General features: G+C 37.6%; 1 protein-coding gene across 2 annotated transcripts in view; it reads right to left on the reverse strand.

Annotated features, from left to right (window-relative positions):
• The window catches only part of LOC119420683 (spectrin beta chain, non-erythrocytic 1), a 67,688-nt gene that overhangs the window by 28,268 nt on the left and 17,262 nt on the right, over positions 1–22,158 (reverse strand). Inside the window, exon 2 of one of the 2 annotated variants that reach the window (XM_037688112.1) lies at positions 18,222–18,409. In XM_037688112.1, the coding sequence (XP_037544040.1) occupies positions 18,222–18,378 (157 nt within the window). In that variant the 5' untranslated portion in view covers positions 18,379–18,409. Of the gene's footprint in view, positions 1–12,764; positions 13,361–18,221; positions 18,410–22,158 lie in introns of those variants that run through there. The other variant, XM_037688109.1, reaches the window with a different exon arrangement.

The raw sequence follows: 22,158 nt of genomic DNA on the forward strand, positions 1-22,158 counted from the left end.
CATTCCATCTGAGGCTTAGTCATGTTACGACAGCACCCGGCATTAAGGGGGGAGGCTGTGGGAAAATGCAGGGGTCTCTTAAAAAAAAAAAAAAAAAAAGGAGCTGTACTACCACCCCTTTGGTTCTGCACACATTGAAGAAGAACATAAAACAGAACTTGTTTGTTTTCAGGTTTGATATAACTGAGTATTTAGTCTAACACCTTACAGTAATGTTTGTACACGCAATCCTAAAAGATGTGTTACTTTTATACAAGCGTGACCGCTTAGTCTCAACAACAGGAAGCTTAGTGGCAAACCGTGAAATTTTTTTGGACATTGATTGATGGCACTGACAAAAGATCCCAAGAAAAAACAAACAAACTTCAAAATATGTCTGTGATGATAGACGTCACGTCATGTAGAATACTGGCAGAACCTCCAAACATACTTACACAATTACAACAGACAAAAGGTAGTCTTTTGAACAGAATCCCACCAATCACAGGACAGTGTGGTTAAGTCTTACATAACCTTAACTTTTCTGACCCGCCCCCAAAAAAGCTCTTAAAAATAAAAAATAATATTTTAGTCATAAAACGAGCAAAGTTTAAAGTACCGGTTAATTGCAATCTCACAATAAAAAGTGTAATTAAGTATGATTAATGCCAGCTGTGTTGAATGTATTTAAATCCTTGTCTATTGGGAACACATTTTTACTGTTAAAATATAGAATAAACAGGAATCCCTAACATTAAATGTGCCAAACTGTGTACAAGGCATTCTGTCTGAAAACACTTCTCTCTCTCCAGACTTTGTGTGCATACTGAAAAGAAACTAGTTATTCAAATTTGCAACTCCATGTTTCTTCTCCACTGTTTACTAATAACAGATGGGGAACCAGTGGTTAAAGGCATCATTAGACGTTCCAAGCACATTTGGGCACGTCCAGTTTCTTTGAACAAGTCTGTAGGTGGTGGTAAGCTTTAAGTATATGTCAGAGCAAGACTAGAACGAGGGCCTGCCTCAGCCAGTGCCCTCCTGACTATTCAAGGTACTGAGGTTGAGCTTTTATTTCTATTCACCATTGTCTAAGTACTGTTAATAAAGATAATTATCTGCAGGGGATCTAAGCAATGTCAGCAGACTTAATCTCGTCTATGTGGTTCATAGCTACAGGATTTGTGTTTAGTGATAACATGTGTACACACACAACACCAACAGTGACTTGGAGGGACAAGGCTTCGATTTAACATGAAAATATACAATACTGGGTAAAGGTCTCGAGACAACCCATATTTAAAGTTGCCTTAAATCATAGTACTTCAGGATTTCTGGAGGTCTTTCAAAGTTCTAAAGTATTTTTACTCATTCCCAGTTCAGTTTTTGTACTTGAACCTTTCTAAAAGGATTATATTTGTTTGGTAAAATACTTTGATCTTTGAATCATTCGCATACAAAATACACCCAAATCAACAAATGACTGGTTCATCCTTTATGGGTGTATTTACAGACCTTATTAGCCTAGCACAGGGGTGCCCCATTCGTTGATCGTGATCCACTGGTCAATCGCGATCTACCGGTCGATCGCAAAGGCAATTTCAGTAGATCGCATGACAAAATAGACAGACTTTTCTCTCTCTCTCTCTTTAAACAGACGTGAGCCTATCAATCCATCTTCACTTTGCAATTCGTCACTTGATTGACATACAGGTTAGCCAATCCAAGATCAACCTTTTCTGGCACATGGGTCACCACACATGTGCAAACAATGGTGTCCATGATTGATACACAGGGCAGCCAATCGGAGACCGGCTCTTTTCTGATGCATAGGTCACTACGCATGCACATTCAACCGCGCTAAAAACAAACCAGTTGACTCGTAATAGCCTCCAGTTTATTTATTCTAATCTAAACTCAAGAAAGTGTAAAATGAATTGGGGAGCTGGGCCAAGTAAGAAGCAAAAAAACTACCATTTCCATATGGAATGGGGGGAGAATTTTTTTTTTCACGACATATTCAACGTGCGTTTGTCTCATCTGCAAGTGGACCGGAGTGGCATTTACAGACTATATTCATAAATACTACGGCACTGACGTCTTTCCGAAAAGTGAGCTGAGAAAAAAAAAAACTGTGAAGGAACCAAAATTCCAGTTATCTGGACAGCAGTCATTATTCTTACAGCTGACCACAGCAGCAAAGCATCATTCCAGGTGAGTCACTAATAATTGTTAAGCACAAGAAGTCTTTTCAAGACGGAGAGATGGTAAAAGAGAAATTTGTTGAAGGAGCCGACTTCAGAGACTTAAAAAAACAAACCAGAAATATGTTCTTCCATCAAAGCTCTCCAGGTATCAAGGAATACAGTTAGCTAAAAGCCAGCTGCTGTCAGGACTAAAGTCAGGGCTGAATTTTCACTTTTGTTCTCAACTTCTCAGGTTCTTTTTCAAACATGAAGTTATTCTTGTTGTTTTCTGTTCCTTTGTGTAAAGAACAGAAGTTATTGCTGGGATTTGTTTATTATTTAGTACGCAGACAGTAAAATTGTCACTTTTTTTTAAACAAACTTTTGGGTTTTGTCATTTATGTTGCGTCCACAGCGAGCTGGGACTTAATTTATTCATTCAAGCTTTATTTGTCCAGGTTAGTCTCATTGAGGCACGAGTAGGGATGCACAATATCAACAGCATGGTATCGGTATGGGCCGATATTAGCGTTAAAGTTCAATATCGGACATTTCATTAAAATAACTCGCCGATATAAAATGCGCTTTTTTGCCTGCAGCGGGAGCACAACGTGATGACGTCACATGTGCCTACCTGATCTCACAGCAGAGAGGAAAATTCAAAATGTCAGCGGTGTGGAAGTTTTATTTTTCGTTGGTGAGGATGTCGGATTCCGACCATGTCGAGCCTTCTACATTGTCCCCAGTCTGAGATATTTTTCTGACGTAACGTTAACAGAGTTACAAGCAGTCGATTCCGACATGATTGAGAAGCTAATAGCTGATAGCACTTGGGTGAGTTTTACCACAGACATTTGGACGTCGTGTTAGCCCCGTTAGCATGACTAGTCTTACGGAACACTGGCTAGACAAAAACTTTGAGCTTAAAAAGGCTGTTCTTCATGCACAGGAGTGCAGAGGATCCCACACTGCAGCTAGGAACCTAGAACAAGCCTCCACAAGTGAGACAGCATCACAGGTGACTAATGCTAATAAATAATATTTAACACTTTTCATTTAATATAAGTTAAAGTGCTATGAATGTAGCTGTTACTGAATATATGTCACCAGCTCTTACAGCTGTTACACAATTTTTGTAGCAAATAAGCCTAAATAAGAGGGCTATGTTCTGACAAAGGAAAGTATATTAAAAATATCGGTATAGGTATTAGTTATAGGCCAAATAAGTTTTAACATTTTCGCATTTCGGATATCGGCCAAAAATCCAATATCGTGCATCCCTAGTCATGAGGACTCATTTACAAGACAGACCAGTTTTAGACAGACAACATATAAAGTCCAAACAATAAACTACAGTAAAATGCAATTAAATAAAAGTAGTGTTATAAAACAATAAATCAAGGTGCCATATAAACATGGTAAAATACTAATAAGAACATAAAACAAGATCGTAAAACATGAAAAGGATAATTAATGTTTATAAATAAGTAGATGTTTTGTATTTTTATAGTTGTCAGATTACTTGGACTTGTTCATTTTAAAAGTAGCTTGCATGCTGAAAAAGTGTGGGCACCCCTGGCCTAGCACAGCCAATTAGAAATTGCATTTTTAGGTCTCAATGACACAAATTATTTATTGTGTTGCATCTACAAAAGGCGTCACTATTTGACAAGCAGCTTTATTAATAGGAGCAAATTACCGTATGTGTTTTTGCAATGAGCTGCATATAACTTAAGCGGATTTGTAATGGGTAGGCACAAAACAAACACTACTTTAAGTTAGGTGCATTTATTATGGTTACAGGTATAAGTCGGTGTTAAATCCCAACACACCAAAACTATCAAAAAAGTTAAATCTGGTTCTCTGGACATTCAAAAAAATGAAACAAAGCAAAACAACAACAACAACAAAAATGCAGAAATGTTTCGTCTTTCATCCGAAAGACTTCTTCAGTCTGAGGTGCTGTATTCAGCTCGGCACCTCAGACTGAAGAAGTCTTTCAGACGAATGACGAAACGTTTCTGCATATTTTTTTTTGTTGTTGTTTCGTTTTTTTTTTTTGACTGTCCAGAGAACCAGATTTAACTTTTTTAGATTTTTCTACCTGGATTATTGAGTATGCATCAGGACACACCAAAACTAGTTCTTCAATACTCAGATACAAGGACTAGGCTGAAAACAGAAGTAAAATCTAAAGAATAGTTAATAAAACCCAAAGGACAATGAGCAACAGTAATTTAAAAAGACCAGATGAATACACGGCTCCTAGAAAATTAAAAGAAATGAGAGGGTGGCTCATAACTTTTAAAAAGATTATAAATATTCAAACAAACATGCAATTTATGGCAAAAGTGAAAAATTTTATAAGCCATTTGCCTGTACTGAGGTCATTTAATATTAATAAGACCATTTGCAAATACTGTTTCTGGATACTTTACATAAAAAAAATAATTTTTTTTAAAGTACAACATAAACCACATTATACACGCTTCTACACACTTACACACCAATACAGCAGTCTACAAGCAAAGACTTTCATTGACCCTTGACTTTGATTTATGGACTTGTTTGTCAAGTGATGATGCGTATGCAAACCAAGTTTTGTTTTTTACAGAAGGACGAACGGAGACTATGCCATAATACTTCCAACTTGGACAGGTGTAAAAACAAAAAATAAAATGAATGACTGAATGTGTATCGTTTTTTCTTTACATCTCTAAAGAAAAATGGTCTGGTCTTAGAAAAAAAAAAGGTATAACTGTAAATTTCAATCAAATGACAGCATCTTGACATCAGTGTCAGTTCAAGTATCTTTATTGTCATTTCATCACGTGATACATGAGGAGGAAAAAATTTTGTACTTAGGGTCCCAGTTACACCCACAAATAGTAAAAATATAAAGCATATAAAAAGAAACAGTATATAAGGATCTAAGATGCATACACACCAAGATCTACGCTAAACAAACATGAAAAGATCTAAGATATACGTTAAACACTAATAATGTAAAATACGGTATATTAAAACAGCTACAATATACACTGATATATGCTAAACAAACACCAAATGCTAAAAGACCTAAGATATATGCTGAACACTAGTAATGTAAAACAATACAGTGCATCAACAGCAGCCCGAAGGAAGCATAAAGCAGAATCAAAATTAATTAGTTAATTTGGAAGCTGCCTTTAAAAAATTAAAATTAAAAATTATAAAAAAGATTGTTCTGTTAATAAGATGCAATTCGTACATATACATTTGTTTATATGCAGGTAGGAAGCACAGCAGGCTGACAGGTCGTCCTGGCCACTCACTAAACTCTTCATGTTGTAAAATGCTAAGAAATACCGGACCTTTATATACACCGGTACACTTGATGCAATGTAGGACTAAATGGACAAAATCAATTGCTTGACAGACACTAAACAATGTTAAAGATAACTGATTATCGTTATCTGATGAAGACTTTGAGAAGAACTCATTTTTCATCACGATCAACATCTCAAACGGAAAAGTTTGGCGTGTGCTGCTGTATACACAATACTGTTCCAAGACCTGATCCCATCACCACCATCACTGGCCCCGTCACTGATTAAATCCTGCTTGTTGATCACAGACACAAAGTCCTTTTCAACACAGAGGTCATGCTTTAACTTTGTGTGAAAAAAAAGACGTGTTACGTCTTCATTGTTTGGTTCTAATCAATAAATGGAGACAGACTAGTTCTATAAGAACCTCCTTTTAACCTACAAACAGAACAGCAAGGGGAAACGAAAGCCTAGCGGCCCCACCCTCTGTAGGAAATGCAAAAGTAAAATAAAAAAAAAATACTAAAAGAAAAAGCTGCATGTTTTTTTTTAATACCATCACCAGTTGTTGAATGCTTAGTGAACTTGACATGCCGTGTCTCCATTGTGTTAACTGATTCTTTTAGCGCAGCAGACAAGTGACTCACTCTAATTAAACAATAGTGTCAACAAATTTTTCATTGTCTATTTTTTTTTATTGTCAAACCCATGCTGTCCTGAAATGATATTCCTAATTTCAAACTTGTGCAAAGTTAAACATGGTGATATCAGAGGCTTTAGGCAAACATTCTGGGCTCAGCAGACCGGTAGTCACCGAGCGTTATTAACTTCACCTTGTTTCATGTCAGCCTTCAACATTTGCTATACTTTATCAAACCTGGTTTGCTTTCAAGTTCAGCTGAAACGACCATGACTTTAAACTTGTGACATCCTGTGTTAACCACCTTAACCTTACATTATGCGTCTCTTCTAGTCTTCCCCTTCTTCAAAAGAGTGAGTAAACTACCTCCATCAATTTGTCAGCTTTAATGATCTGGCATTTTCTAGGTAAGATCATCAGAGCTAGATAAAGAATGCTCACTTGGGAGTCTGACTTTTTCCCTGACTTTTTCCTCACTTTCAACTCTGATCATACTAAAGAAACAGTCATGTGCAATAACACAGTTAAATTATTTCACTAATTGTTTGTTTACTATGACATCAGCACAGAGTTGTACTAGGGGTTTGATGCAAAACCAAAAACCACGTGAAAAATAAAAGATTAAATCAGTAAGTGGGGAGCCCTGGATCAACCAAAAGGTACTTTAAAACCAGACAATGATCCAGTTCTAAATTTAAATGTTTTACTTAATATTTTCCTACATGATCATTAAAAAAAATGCTGCACCCATGTCAAAGCAAAACAAGATTGTCTGCATCATTACCACAATGGTGTGACACATGAGCAGGCTAACACACCAGAGGCCCAACTCGGACCAAGCAGCAAACACAGCACATACTGGTGTGCTACATATGTTCTCACAACTCGATACCGTGCTCAACATGAAGTTGACCAAAAGAAGAAACTTTACGCAACTTCGTGGACAACAACATTTCTTGGAAGCGTCTGCGACATGTCCAGGGTGCGACTCTTTTCTAGCACAGCGACTGCTGGACATGGGCAGCAGTAACCCCAGTCGGTCGGTGAGTAAAAGGAAGGAAGGAGGGAGGGAGCGTGTAGGTATGTAGGAAGGAAGGGAAACATTTTTATCCATGTTTTACAAAAAACTATCACGATATTAGCTACTACGGTGACCTATTTAATATTGCTTTAAAGTAGGCCTGTCCGATAAACAATAAATCAAATTAATCACATGATAAATGCAAATTATCAACTTCATTTTCATTTATCGGCTTTATCGTTTCTTCGTGTCTTTCTTTCTACTGAAGACACTGGATGACAAAAGCTCCAGTACTCTTCACTGACCCCTCCTTTTCTCTTTAAAATCTGTTTTAACAATCCAAAATTGTCTTTTTGGATTGTTAAAAGCAGCTAAGCTGAGAAGCTAAGCTAACAGGTCGACCTCGGGGGGGGGGACCTCAGTCTTGTCAAAGCTCCAAAATTCACGGTTGAAACCCGTTCCATCGTGTAAAAAGTTGTTTTTCTCTGCAAAAAGAAGTTGAGAACTTGTTTATTGATTTTTAGCTTTGTGTGAAAAATGCTATGCTAAAGAGATCAAACCACACCGAGCATCCGCCATTTTGAGAACCGGAAAAAAGGAGACAGCTCATGTCACGTCAAGGGGCCTCCCTCCCATTTTTCTTAAACAGATACGCTGCTCGCTCCCTCACTATCCATCCTTCAGTTCAAACAGTCTTATACTGTCATCAGTGGTCAAAAAAGGTACTACACTCAAAAGAAAATTAACCAACATTTCTTTTTAAATTTGACAATAATTATTAATTATTGTCAAATTTCAAATATCGTTTATCGCAATAATTTTTGAGAATTAATCGCCCAATAAAATTTGTTATTGTGACAGGCCTACTTTGAACGCATCTCATTTATTAGTAGAAAAGTCTAATTATTTACTGCTCAGGTGGCGACAGAGTACTAAATTCATACACTAATTAGACAGCAAGTTTAAATACTGACAGTCATAAATACAGCATAAAATATACATGCAAATATCTATATATGGTTCAGAAACAGATTTTTAATAAAATGGACTTACATATTGTCCTAAATTCAAATTTATGGAGCATATTTTACCTAGTAGAATTGAAAAGTGGACCAGAAAATATGTAGTAAAGAAACGTCATAAATTAATGTCATGTAAAAACCAAAAAAAAAAAAAGCAGAAACTGTGGTTAGTGGTTTCTATTTTTTTGTGATGTTACTGGTTGATTTAAACTACATGTCACCTTTTACTTTAGTGAATATGATTAAGGGAGGCACCAGCAATACAAAGAAACAAGAGGAAAACTCCGAGAAAAAGTTTGAAGTTCGTTTTGGAAACTTGGATAAGATGAGCCATCATATACACAAAATGTACAGCTACTTTTAGCCTTAAAAGAAAAAAGGTTCAAAAGGTCCTTCAAGTTTAAAACCATCTTATTTTTGTAGGATAAAATGTCGTCTTTTAATTTATGAAACCGAATAATTTGCTGTTAAATATAGTCTCATGTTATTGTGCATGGGTACACAGCCGTTTGTGTAAATGATAAGTGCATTTTTCACTGTCACATTTAAACCAAATCTGTTTATGCGTGTGCAAAACAAAGTGAATAAAATGGCACTTGCAGATGTTCGTGTTTTGTTTGTTGCCCTCCCTCTATAAAAGTGGAAGCGCACTTTCTTCGGTTACGACTTTGAAAGTAGGGTTGTGGTAAAACTGCCGCATTGACACATGTAGCAAGACTTACGCTTACACTATTAAAACTGCTCAATGTTGCAAGCATCAGCTTTTGCCCAACTTTCACAGGTTTTATATTAGAATTGTCAGGGCAAGTGAAAGAAGCCTTTTGTACAGCACTGTTTTCCCCATTTTCTAATGGCAGTGAGCGTGCCCTTCAATTACATTTTTTCTGTGCCATCTGCAGCTGCAGGTGATAACAGAGAAGCTGTGGGAGGAGGGGACCCGGCCAAGGCCAATCCCTTGAGAAAGAGACCGCAACAAGAACCTCACAACAACTACATCTGCACAACAGGAGAGTGAGAAACGTCAGTGGCACCACAAATGTGTTAAAACGACAACTTTTACGTTAACCTACTAAGCACGGAGAAATCAATATTAGGAAACCTGAACAAACAAAAAAGGCATTGTGTTGGTGTGTGTGTGTTCTCACAAAAGTAATATGACTCAGAGTTACAGCTCGAGGCCCATGGAGTCACAGCTTTCAATAAAAGTTTGAAATAGATAACATTACAACATTCGATTCTTGAAGTGCTGCTAGACTTGAAACTTGATCAAAATCCAACAATGATCTCATTACAGCCAGGACATTTTATTTTGAATTAATGTTCAGGAAAATTGGGAAATAACTAAGGAGGGAAAAGGTATACTGTACTGATGAATAAATAGACAATACAAAGTCGATTTTGAACAAAAACTGAAAGACTTTGAGGATATTTTAAAGACTTTTCTGTCCGTTGTGCTTGAATAAAACCAAACTGCTCATGTTTGCCGAGTGACAATCCAGCTAAAGTCCACAAAAACAGAATTGTAGAGAGGACAGTGACCTTTTTGGAGCAACACCCTAAAATCGACTGTTAACTCTTAATGTGCAACATTCCATCCATACATCCATCATCTTTACTCGCTTTTTTCTTTCCGGGTCATAGGGAGCTGGTGTCTATGTCCAGCAGTCGCTATACGAAAGGCGAGGGACAACTTGGACAGGTATAAAGTCCATCACAGGGACACGGAAACAAATGAGACAATCGTTCCTGCTCCAACTCACACCTAGGGAACATTTAGTCCCCTGTGAACCTAACATGCATGTTTTTGGTCTAAAACAATCAGAGTATTTATTTAGATAGATACGGACATCTATAAATACATAAGATAAAGTGAACTTTCACATGAAATTATAATGTATTATATTAGCTGCAGTAATACACAATAAAAAAAAAACAATTATAAAGCATGAAGGTGTTTAAAGCTTCAACTTGTTGTTTAGGCATCACCTGGAACGAGTGACAGAAGGATATGAATCCACACAGTTTCTGATTCCATTTAGTCGCATCTTTTTCTCATAATAATCTAGTAACACGGTTTAATATTTCCTACGTAGCTGTTAAGGTAACAAAATGTTACATTTGTTCAGTGTTTTCAATTTAAATTGACTGGAAGACTGAAATTCTTCTTGAGCTTTATTTTAGTTACTGGCAAAAGAAAAGGCAGAACAATCATGTTTTCCCTGTGTCTGATGAGCGTTCATTTGTTTGTTAGCAAATATATCATAAACTATTGCACGGATTTTGATAAAACTTTGGGTTTAAGTAATCACCGAGTTGGCATTTACATCTGATTAACTTTGAGTTAACCCGACTAAAGTTGGCTGCAGCTTTTAGCAAGAACCAAACATTTTTAACGGTCAATTGTACATGTATTAGCAAAGAATTGTGAGGTAGTAGCTGAGAGTGATCCCCCAACTTATACTCAGAGTGTTATCTGACTATGATAGATCTATTGGAAGCAACTGTGCATTTGTTTGGAAATATCTCATGAACCAGTGGATGCATTCTAATGATACATTCAGAAAATAAGCAATGCATGCACATCTACAACGGATTAGATTTTGAAGTCAACCCAATTCAAGATGGCCACCACAACCAACTGACCTTATAATTCACAAAAATGGCTATATCTAAGCCAATTTTTACAAATATCGAGCTAAAGTTTGGTGAGGCAGTATGAGAGTGATGCGCCACACGCAAGTGCTAACAAATGAAGTAATGGTCACAAGACGTGGTGTTATCGTTTGAGGTTGTGCATGACGTTGACTTCAACTTTTGACATAAATGGCTACACTGGTCACTTCAACATAAGATGATCATTTCTAACTTTGACATAAAAGGTGGCGAGCGATAAACATTCCTTCAAGAAATGCTAAACTGTTCATTTGAAACTGAAATAAGCTCCATTTGTTGCACTTTTCGTTAAATGCACTTTTTTTTTTGACAAAAGCAAACTGTGTATTTTTATGCATAACCATCTTTTGGATGCTCTTATGAATGTAAATTTGTAAACCGAGTGCACATCCTCCGCTTAGACTTCGAGTTTTAACAAAAGGAGGGTGTGACGCAAAGAATGAGCCACGGGGCAGTCAAACTGGAAAGACAAGTGGGTGTTACAAAAATGTGTTTGTGCATCTGAGAATGTGCTCTTATTTTACAGTAAACCCAATTCTGAACATTTCCACAGAGACGGTGAGACGATCACTTTCTGCAACAGCATTTATTCTGATCTCATCGCTTTTACGACGTTTTTATTGTAAGAGCTTTTAAGCATGTCATCTTTTATTCGGTGACTGATCTTAGTGTGAAAACTAGTCAGAGCTTCAGGTTTTAGTCATAAATGATTAGAAATGAGACGAAGGAATGAACTTTTCCTTGCATGCAAGTACGGTTGACTGATGCTGAAAATGTTGCAAAACTTGTAGAATCTTTGAGATAAACGATACCATCTCTACATATCTAACGATAATCTGATCAAAAGCAGCGGTGCAAATCAGTGTAGAAAACATTTTTAACTCGTACATCACCTTCCAAACAAAGCATACAATCAACATACCATCAACACCAATTTTGTAAAAGTCATTGCTTCATTTGGGATATGGTTTGTCCATTAAAAGATTAAAAGAATGCAGAAAGAATTGTTCTGACCCTCGTATAAACTTAAAGACGGTTTCCTACCTCGGCTGGCAATCAGGGCCAGAAGCAAGTAGAAAGCTAATCTTTACACACATTACTGACTGACGTGTACGTTGCATACACCATTGTTTTCAAGAACCTGAGGTGCACGTAGCCACCAGAAATACCTGCTGCTTTGTGGCCTGAAACTACAATCTGCAGGTCAAAGGAACAGACATGCGAGATACAAGTTAAACAAAAACCTTTACTCAACAAAACATTGACAAGTGACACCAGAAAGGAAAACCCCTTGGTTTTTTACGTTGTAACAAAAAAAACATGTTGATGTTCAGGCCTCAAAGATGAATTCTTTCACTTTTAGCCCAAGTATTTTTCCCTTTACGCCATTCTTTAGAGTCTCTTGATTTTTCCCCCCCCCCCACTGTGTACAGAACCACAAAGTCTTCTCAAGCTTTTGCCAAAGACAGAGCAGTGTATTGTAATAAGATAAGAAGACAGGTGGCCAAGTGATCAAGTGCCAGACTGCCTGCTCGGCTGCTTTAGATCCAAGCTGAAGCCTGCTACGTGCACTATATGAATATCTTCATTTCTCCCCAAACTCGCCTTTGAAACATTCACGTGTGAGAAACGTTTTCTCAGTTCCCACAGTTATTCATTCATGCAAGAAAACTAAATAAAAACCTAACAATCTCAGGATTCAATCAGAAACACCTGCAGGAAAACAAACAAAACAGTGAAACTGAACTTCCTGCTCCACCAAAGTGCTATTCACTCAAAAACTAGTCTTTAAATACAACTTTATTATGCAAGACTTTAAAAAGTGACTCATGTTTATATTTAGTGCTGACGTTTTCTAATCTAGTGGAAAAGCATCCACGGAGTTTTCACTTACAATGGAAACTAATTTTTAAACTTAAATGTCTCGTTTCTTACCTTGCAGCTGTTTAAACCGTCCTTCCAAGATATTGGAATATTGTACCTGGTTAACAAATGCTGCAGGGGACAAGCAGGGCTCGCGGTCACTGTGGTCCCACTCCATCATAGTTTTTCCTAGACCACTCAACTAAATACTACTCGCAGGTACAAGGCAAGTTTCCCTACATAGCACAGCAGACTGAAAGGGAATGAATTGAATCCTTTGAAGAGTCTTCAAAAAGTTAGGTTTTGTAGATCCACAAATCCCGGCTTTATCCTTTGAGTTTGAATTTCCTGCCGTTCTTCAGTGTAAGGCACAAAAACTTTAAAATGCTCTTCTCTTCATTTACCTTACGTCCAATCTAGTTCAACTGGCAAAGGCGGAGAGGTTTCCCTTTTTGTAATCAAAGAATTATTTCAAACAAAACCGAGGAACAAAATGTTCTTCTTTTTGGTTCATTTCACCACACTTATTACCGCAGAGCAATGTAAAAAATCTTCAGCAGCACTTCCTTGAGCTTTTTTTTAGTGAAAACAGCCTTGAGTATTCTTTCCCTCCAAATTCGGAGCGTGCAATTTTTGAAGCACAGCCCTGCGGAGTGAGTTAACCGGCCACAGTCGGATAGCTGTGTAAACAAAGCCTTCTGTGCAGTCTGGAGATTGTTGCATTTGCATAAGGTGTGTTTGAGGGAGGAGCATAAAGGAAGAACATCACAGATGAGTTGGAGTAGGGAGGAGCTGCAGAGATGGACTAAACCATTCCAGTTTTTTATACAGTGTACCGGTACCTTAAAGTGATTATCCATCCCCAGCTTAATTCCAGTAACCAGGGTGTGGCCTGCCAAAAGAGTGCACCGCAAAATTCCCACTCCGTTTGCACAATGTTATCACCGGGTAGTTAAGTGTAGACATCGTTTTATCTCCCCGTTTCTGTTCGCTGAGAGGTCTCATGAAAAGGCGTCAAGACAGGAAGGAAGTTATTGAGAAAGTAGAAACACAAGTACTTTCCTGCCTGATGAGAGTTGAAAGCAGAAACTTGTGTGTATCTGTTTGCACAGTTAGGTGTGGGTGGAAGTTATGCTTTAACTAGAAATTCTGAAAACGTTTGAACTAAATCAAAGATTTTTATTTTCAAAATTGTCCCAGCCAAAAAAAAAACCTGTGAACATTAAAAATTTATTTTTAAAAATCAGAAACAGTGAGGCAAAGTCATCGATTAAAAGATGCCAAAGAATCCAGAGGACAGTAAACACGGCGAGGACTAAGGTCATGTAAGAGGATGGCCTTTTGAACTGGTCATGAGACGGGAGAAAAGTCTTGTTCGTTTCAGATCTGTGTTTGTTCTGATAAACTGGCAGCAGCTGGACGGGTTTCATTAGAGATCCAAACGCTCCAGGCTCTTTGTGACATGGTGTTTATGGAGGAGGACTGGACTAATGAGAAGTGAAGAGGACAGGCTTCCTTCAGAAGAACAGAAGCTACGCAGTAGACGCATGCAGAGAAAACCCAGTAAATCACAGTAATGCACATTTGGTATCCCAGAGGGATATATCAAACACGCTTCACGTGGAAAGACAGATGTGACAGAAGGTCTGTGAGCGTTTTTACATATTTAGAAGTGGAGCTAAATAGATTTAGCACCAACCATTTATTGCGGTAATAAATGAACACAATGAACATTATTAATTACAACATCAAAAGCAAGCTTTTGCAATAAGCACACTGGAAATGATGAAAATTAAAGAGTACGTGTGTTGTTAGTACGGTAGTTAAGCACAGTAAACGACTCCAGATGGGGAAGAGGAAAGATAAAGAAAGTTGGAGGAGTAAACACTATCAGTAAGAGGAAAAATGCAACGCATTACTAAGCTCCTATATTCTTTCTTAAAAATAAATCAATAAATACTGAAGATAACCCCTTCTGAAGACTTATGGGAAAATGAAAGGTTTGACCCAACAGTGTCTGTAAATATATAAGAATCAGTCTTATCTGAAAAGAACTGATTTCTTAAATTCCCAAACTGTGAGCAATGTGAGAATTAAATAATGAATGGCATTATACAAGCAGAATGCTTATTTTATTCTTTGTGTGTTACATATTAAAAAGGTGGCCTCAAGAGTGAAAAATATATTTAATAATACGACCAAGAATGCCACTAAGTCAACAAAAAATGAAAACTTAAAAAGACTTTAAATCTATTTCAGTCTTGCTTTTCCACGTGCTTCTTTGTGCAGATAACCGTGCAAAACAAGGTGTTGCTTAAAAAATATGCATAGATGTGAAGCATGTTGAGCTACACACGCACATTCACAAGAGTAGATAAGCGGTTATCAATGCAAATTAGAAAGAAGAGACTAAAGTGTAAGTGGTACTAAGTAGTACCAACAGCAAGTAAAATGACCCAACCCAGACGTACAGAAGACAAACCAAGACATAACGATGAGTAAAAAGCTGAGCAGAGATGGTTCTGAGAAAGCTGCGTGTTGCAGAATCCAGAAGGCCTGGATATTGGGGGTTGTAAAACGTGGGCAGAAGTTGAGCCTTCGGGAAATAGTTGCTCAAGAATGTTCACGTCAAGTCCACACTTGTTGAACTGAAAGGGTACCACAGGCATTCACAGTGGAGTTCAAGCACACACACATACACACACACACTGCGTCTGTAACATACGATCACATGGTGTGTTGTAACCCTCCAGACTCAAATCACAATATGTTGTAGAATATGTACACTACAACGTGTAAGCTGCTAAAATGAAGGCAACAGCTGGCATTTTTCTTATCCGACAGAACTGAGTGCATGAACTTTATAATTATAAATGAGTTGGACTTAATTTGTAAATGCCAATTTAAATAAAATACACAACCCCAGCAGTTTGTGTTATTTTTCTTTCTGTGTGTGTTTGTGGACATCAGTGCGTCGTGGCGCCTCTGTTGTCTCCCTCTGCTGGGTACTCCATGAAACTGCAACTTGTTTTGACCATTACCTGTACAGCATACAAAATCAGGATTCCAACAGAATAGTTTGATACATACAAACAAAATTACACCAAGCTAATAAAAGTCAAGATTTTCATCCAAGGTTACTTTAAATTGGTCAGGCAGGCATTTGTGTAGCACTTTAAAATGCCCATAAACATAGTGCTTAATTAATAAGTTAAGGCAAAAAGCTGTTCCTAAAGTCATTATGCAACTTAGCATTGCTAAGCCATAAAATTTATGCAAATGCAATGTTATGATGGTATAGCTCAGCTACATGCAGGTTTACCCGTTAGGAAAACTTGTAAAACTGAATGAAGTTACTTTTTGTGTGAACGGACTGAACAGCTGCCCAGCTTTGTCCCATTTTCTGAGGTATTTTGGTCCTGTCCTAAAAAGACAGACTTGGTTCTTCAGGGACAAAAGGATCACTTGTGTTCCCCAGACTACAGACTATAATTAGATTTTTGCAAATTACTGGTAGATATCTGATTATGTTTCAACCGACGTGTTTCTAAAACTCCTGTTGCATGTCTGACAAATTTAATAAGTGGTACACCGATGTCACCAGTTGCTGAGGGATTTGAATAGTGAATGTTTGTAGTTTTGGAGACAAGTGTTTTTCTAGACTGGAGCTGAACAGGGAATGAAAGTAAACCTTAATGGTTTTTGGTGCAAGAGATTCAAGTGTGTAGGAGTAACACTGTGTAGAAGGACGGAAATATTTTTTCGAGTGACAAATCCTGGGGAGTGGAGGGAGAAATTTTATCCACCACCAGGTACAATGGTGCAGTCAGGGGGTGGCCAGTGGTGTCCTCTATAGAGTCATCTTCCACCACCCCAATCATTTGAGGAAACTATACTTTTAAGCAATAAAAAAAAATAAAAAATTTAAAAGCAGTTTCCTCAAATGATCGGCTGTGGCCGGTTTATATACATACAAAAACACACACACACACACACACGACGGCAGCCATCTTTGATTTTGACGTGGCAACCCAATTTTTGATAGGAACTTTTTTTACACCTACATGCAGCCACACACCAAAACTGAATTTAATTTAATTATTTTCAAGTTATCATGCTTACAAATGGAATGGCGGATGAAAAGTTATTCCATTTCCCTTTTTTTGCTCAGCAACAGGGGACAATAAATAAATACATTTAACTACTGGCCTTCATCCATCCATCCATTATCTTTATCCATTTCTTCCTTTTCGGGTCGCGGGGTCACTAGTGCCCATTTCTAGCCATCACTGTGCGAGAGGCAGGGTACACCCTGGACAGGTCTCCAGTCCATCACAGGGACACATAGAGACAAACGAGACAAACCACCATTCACTCCCTCACTTACACCTAGGGACAATTTAGAGTTACCAGTCATATCAGTCTAACATGCATGTTTTTGGTCTGTGGGAGGAAACTGGAGTATCTGGAGAAAACCCACGCATGCACGGAGAGAACATGCAAACTACACCCAGAAAAGTCCCCAGACCAGGATTTGAACCAGAGCAACTTGCTCGCTGAGAGGCAGCAGCTCTACCAGTTGTGCCACTGTGCTGCCCCACTACTGGCCTTTATATAAAATAAAATAAAAAATCTATTAAACCCATTTAAGGAAAAAACAGTTTTTTTTTAAATAAATGTTACATAACTAACAGCAGTGTTTGTTAGACATGAAGACGTCTCATATTTTTACAAATAACGGGTGAATTTCTATGTCCTGATTTACAAAATGCCCTAAATACTCTCATGTTGTTCATTTCTATTTGACAGCAGAATCATTTAACAATCTCACTACGACAATATACACCAGTCACACAAGTCTGAATTCACAAAAAATGTGTGGTTATATGAGCAAAATATAATCTTTAAGCTCATCTTTCAAGGCACAGACATGCGATATAATTTTACTTTTGAATTAGAAAATCTCAAGATGTTTAAAATTTGATGAACATTTACAATAAAGTGTTCAACAGCTGTAACATATCTACCGGCAAGTCAAAAATGTCTTGTTTATATTTGAGAGTTAAATTTTGGATATAATATACCTTCTCTTAAAACAAAACCATTAAATTCAACATAAATATAATTAGAGTCTGGTCAAAATATCTGACGGTGTTCAAGAGATGATGTAAAGCTAAAAAAATAAAACACCAGAAATTATGCGTTTTATACATCTTGTCAAATAATTGTTTCAAACAAACTGTGTAAAAGGGCTCGTGTTAACATAAAGTGAGTATAGCTACACTGCTGAGGGATGCTGGGGGAATTGTAAAACGAGCTTCCTGGATTTCAACTGACTTTAATAGTTTTCCAAAACAAAAGCATTAATGCTCACTCCCCACATCAGCCTTTAAGAGAATTGACTGCATCTGTTAAAACTCTAAATTCTAATTGAAAGAGTCTGAGTTCACACACAGCTAATGTATTTGTAGCAGACATACACCCCAGGACACTCACGGATGCCTTGACTGACTTGTTTGTGCAACATACCTGCAAGAGCTTTAATGCGAGAGCGTTCAAAGAGCCGTGCTGAACTGTTCTCATTGTCCCAGTCGGTCTCCGCTGCCAGGTCCCAGCGGTTGTTGATGTCGTTGTACTGCTGCTGGATCTCCAAGCTGTCAAAGTCCGTTGGTGAGATTGTGCTCATGGTGTCGAGGCTTGGGGAAAACGCATCCAACCTATGAAGTAGAAACGAACATGCAAAAAACATCCAAGGTCAGTGACAGAAGATACAAAACATAACATGAAAAACTAGAAGGCTCCCAAACCTGGCTCTTGACTTAAACTATATATCTATATATTTATAAAGACTCAATCTAAGACACAACTTTAAAAAAGGTAAAACAAATAAAAAGATGTGCATCACACACTTCACACAGCTTCTAAGGTGCACTCTACAGTTATAGGACAGTCAAATGCAAATTGAGGTTGCAACGGCCAGTGTGTTTAAAAGATAGAAACAGTGAGATAAGTTAAGCAACTGTCACCAGGTTAGTCCATTAACCAAATATTTAGTGTAAGTGCTTCTGTAGACCTGGGCAACACATGTAAAATATGACATATGATGATGCACTTGGACCTAAAGTATCCATCATTTACAGATGCTGGGTCATTTTCAGAGAGGTGAAACATGTCCTGAAGTGCTTCGGTTCCATTTACACCAGTCTAAAAAGGTACAGGCTAGATTAGGCTAATTAAGTCTGTGGAAGTGTGCCACACCTCCCTCACAATTTTCCCCACAGTGCAGGAGCTGCTACTCATCAGAAAGCAACAGCGCTCTCTCATCCACAGTAGAAAATCATGTGGAAGTGTTCTGCAATTTGCACATGTGTAGCATTTCTATTCGTCTCTTAAAACGTTTGCTGTAAAATAATCCCAATTTCCATTGTAAAGTGCAGAGTTATCAACCAATCAGAAATGTTCAGCAATACAAGAACCACCCTGAAAGTTCTGGTTGATGTCAAAAATAACCTAGGCTGGTTTTAGTTTAAAAATATCTCCTTTCTGGACAGATGTTTTTAACACCCTGTCCAGATTTCTCAGAGTGGCAGTAACACCTAGTCCTCTCTTGGCTCTTTTTGGCATCAGTGATGAAGAGTTGCCTCCATCAGCCTCCAAAAGGCAGGTGTCGTCTTTTTGTTCCTTGTTAGCGAGGCGTGCAGTTCTAATCAGATGGAAGGGTGTTGTCCCTCCAACTCATAAACAGTGGTTATATGACCTTATGTCATGCTTGGAACTAGTAAAAATAAGGTGTTCTGTTCAGCACTCTACTGGAAAATTAAAAAAAATATGGGAACCCTTTCTTGATGCATTCCAAAATATACATTAATATTTCAGGTGAATTCCTTTATTATTATTATAATTGTTATTAAAATGTGCTCTCCCTTTTTGTCAAGTTTAAGGATGTAATGTGCAGACATAGGGCAGTGACTTGGATAGGAGTGAATGGGATTATTTGGATGAATTTTTGTTTAAGTATGTTGTTTAAACAGAACATAAGTACGACTCCTTTGTACCCACAGATTCCAATTTGTATGTATAAAGAGAAAAACTTTAATAAACAAACGGTGATAAAAAAAAAAAAATCTCCTAAAAACAGTTCGTCCCACATTTTCTCCAGTCAAAAAGTAATCAATTTATCTATTCAATGTTGCACTGCGCTGTAATCGTTGCATTTAGTAACATTAATTTTGGCATTTATGCTTGGCTATACAGTACTGACCGAGTTTAATTTATCGTTACAACTATTTAAAGTTGCTATACCAGGTGTGAAAGATGATTGTGTGTAAATACACATGGTGGCATATTCGAGGAGAATCAGCTGAGAAAGTCAGTCATCCATCTTTACTCGCTTCTCTAATCGGTTCGCGGGGGAGCTGATGCTCAAGTCCAGCGGTCGCTGTGGGGGAGGCGGTGGACAGTCTCCAGAGACCATCAGAGACACATTGAGACAAACAACCATTTACGCTCTCACTCACATCTAGGGACAATTTAGAGATGCCAAGGAACCTGTCATGCATGTTTCTGGTCTGTGGGAGGAAACTGAAGTACAGTATGTGTAGTAAACCCACACATGCACTGAGAACATGCAAACAATACACAGACAGTCTGGGAGGCGAACCTGTAATTTCATTCATTCAACCTTTATTTATAAAGGTTAGTCTCAATGAGCAATCTTCTTGCTGTGAGGCGACAGAACTTACCACACCACCAGATAAATATGTGACATAAATGAGGAAATGTTTTATTTTTCCTGTTGTTTCCTTCAGGTGCGGATGCTCAGCATCACAGTTTCTGAAAACTGAGGATGAATGTAAAACTTTCATTGTGTCTGTTAAACCATTATTATATAGTTATTGGAGTCTCTAAATAAAATGTATTTGGATAGTCCTGAAACAATTTTGACTCAAATATAAATAAAACTTATTTGTAAGTAACAATTTAAATGCACAGTATTTAAAAATGATCAGATTTTGTCTTGCACACTAAGTGATACAAAACAGACCTCTTCCAGCAACAACAAAAAAAAACACTTAGTAAATCCCATTAGAGGCAGATTAAGACGTAGCTTTGAATAGAAACTAAATGCAGGGATTAAAGATGACGGCAGAGAAACACTTCCATGTACCCCCACCCCAGTGACCTTTTACCTCTCCACGCTCAGGAGCGATTTACACCCCACTATGATAATCTGTATTGTAGGATACATTAAAGTGTGACAAATCCTGATGAATTACCATAATGGTGCATTTAAAAAAAATACAATTAAAAGTTGGTCCTTAAATATCAAATTACTTTGAAAATCATGTCTGTCTGGCGTATTATGACAAGGTAAAGGTTTAAATTTAGTGACGTAAAAAAACAATTGATTTCTTACAATGTGTCACAAAGAAAATGCTCTCTCCATGACAATCCATTTGCGGGAGTGCTTCAGGGGTGGGGGGTTGGTCGGGGAGCAGCACAACTGAGGTCACGGGAGCCTCGAAGTGGCAATCCTCCCCCAGTTATGGGCAGGAAGAGGCTCAGCTCAGTGTCTCCACTAATCACTCTTCAATGGATCAGACAAAACAATCCACTGACCTACTATGAAACTGAACTCATCCTCACAAACACAATGTGTCACACAAAAAAAGCCACACACGCGAGCCGAGTTGACCGATTAAACCCTTTTATACAAAGCGTGTAAGCATGTAGTGCATTAGTAGTACTCAGCAGACAAAATGGATCAGCTCAACATTTTGTCATGGTACCATGCATGCTGTGCAGAGGTCCAATAAAAATAAAGTTTAAAATTGCACTGAAAAAGACACAATAGATAGCTTGGTAAACGGAAGCCTTCTGAGCGTAATTCCTTAAAAATGTCTAACACTGTTTTGTGGTCCAGAAGCAATATTACACTACCCATACAACACAGATCATAAGAGTTCTGCATACAGCAAATTATACACCCATCAACAAACTATTATACAGCAATACAGAAATCTATAGCAATAGCCATAAGACGTTCTATAAACATTTGACCTTGATTTGTGACTTTGACCTTAGAGCTGTGGTGATGAAAACACAATACACCGTCTCCAGTAATATAGAAACTCATATGAAGTTTCCTTAAATTATCTTGTGCAGATGAAAAGTTATGCTCTGAACAAGTATAGACCTTGTTTTAACTTTGATCTTGATTTGCGATTTAGAGTTTACTACAACAACAACAACAACAACAACAACAACAACAACAACAACGACAACCATGTATGGGACAGGCAAGCAGCAGATGTGGCAAACAAAAAAAATTAGCAGGTTTATGACAAACCAATTCTCTAAAATTATAATCCAGAACAACAACAAAAAAAAAAGACTTTCACAGTTTTAACAACAAAATATATGGAAGTTTCAACTTTTTTCATCCTCCTTTCTGGATGTTGTGTGT

This window comes from Nematolebias whitei, chromosome 14 (assembly GCF_014905685.2).
Source record: "Nematolebias whitei isolate Nwh7 chromosome 14, NemWhi1, whole genome shotgun sequence".
Lineage (NCBI taxonomy): Eukaryota > Metazoa > Chordata > Actinopteri > Cyprinodontiformes > Rivulidae > Nematolebias > Nematolebias whitei.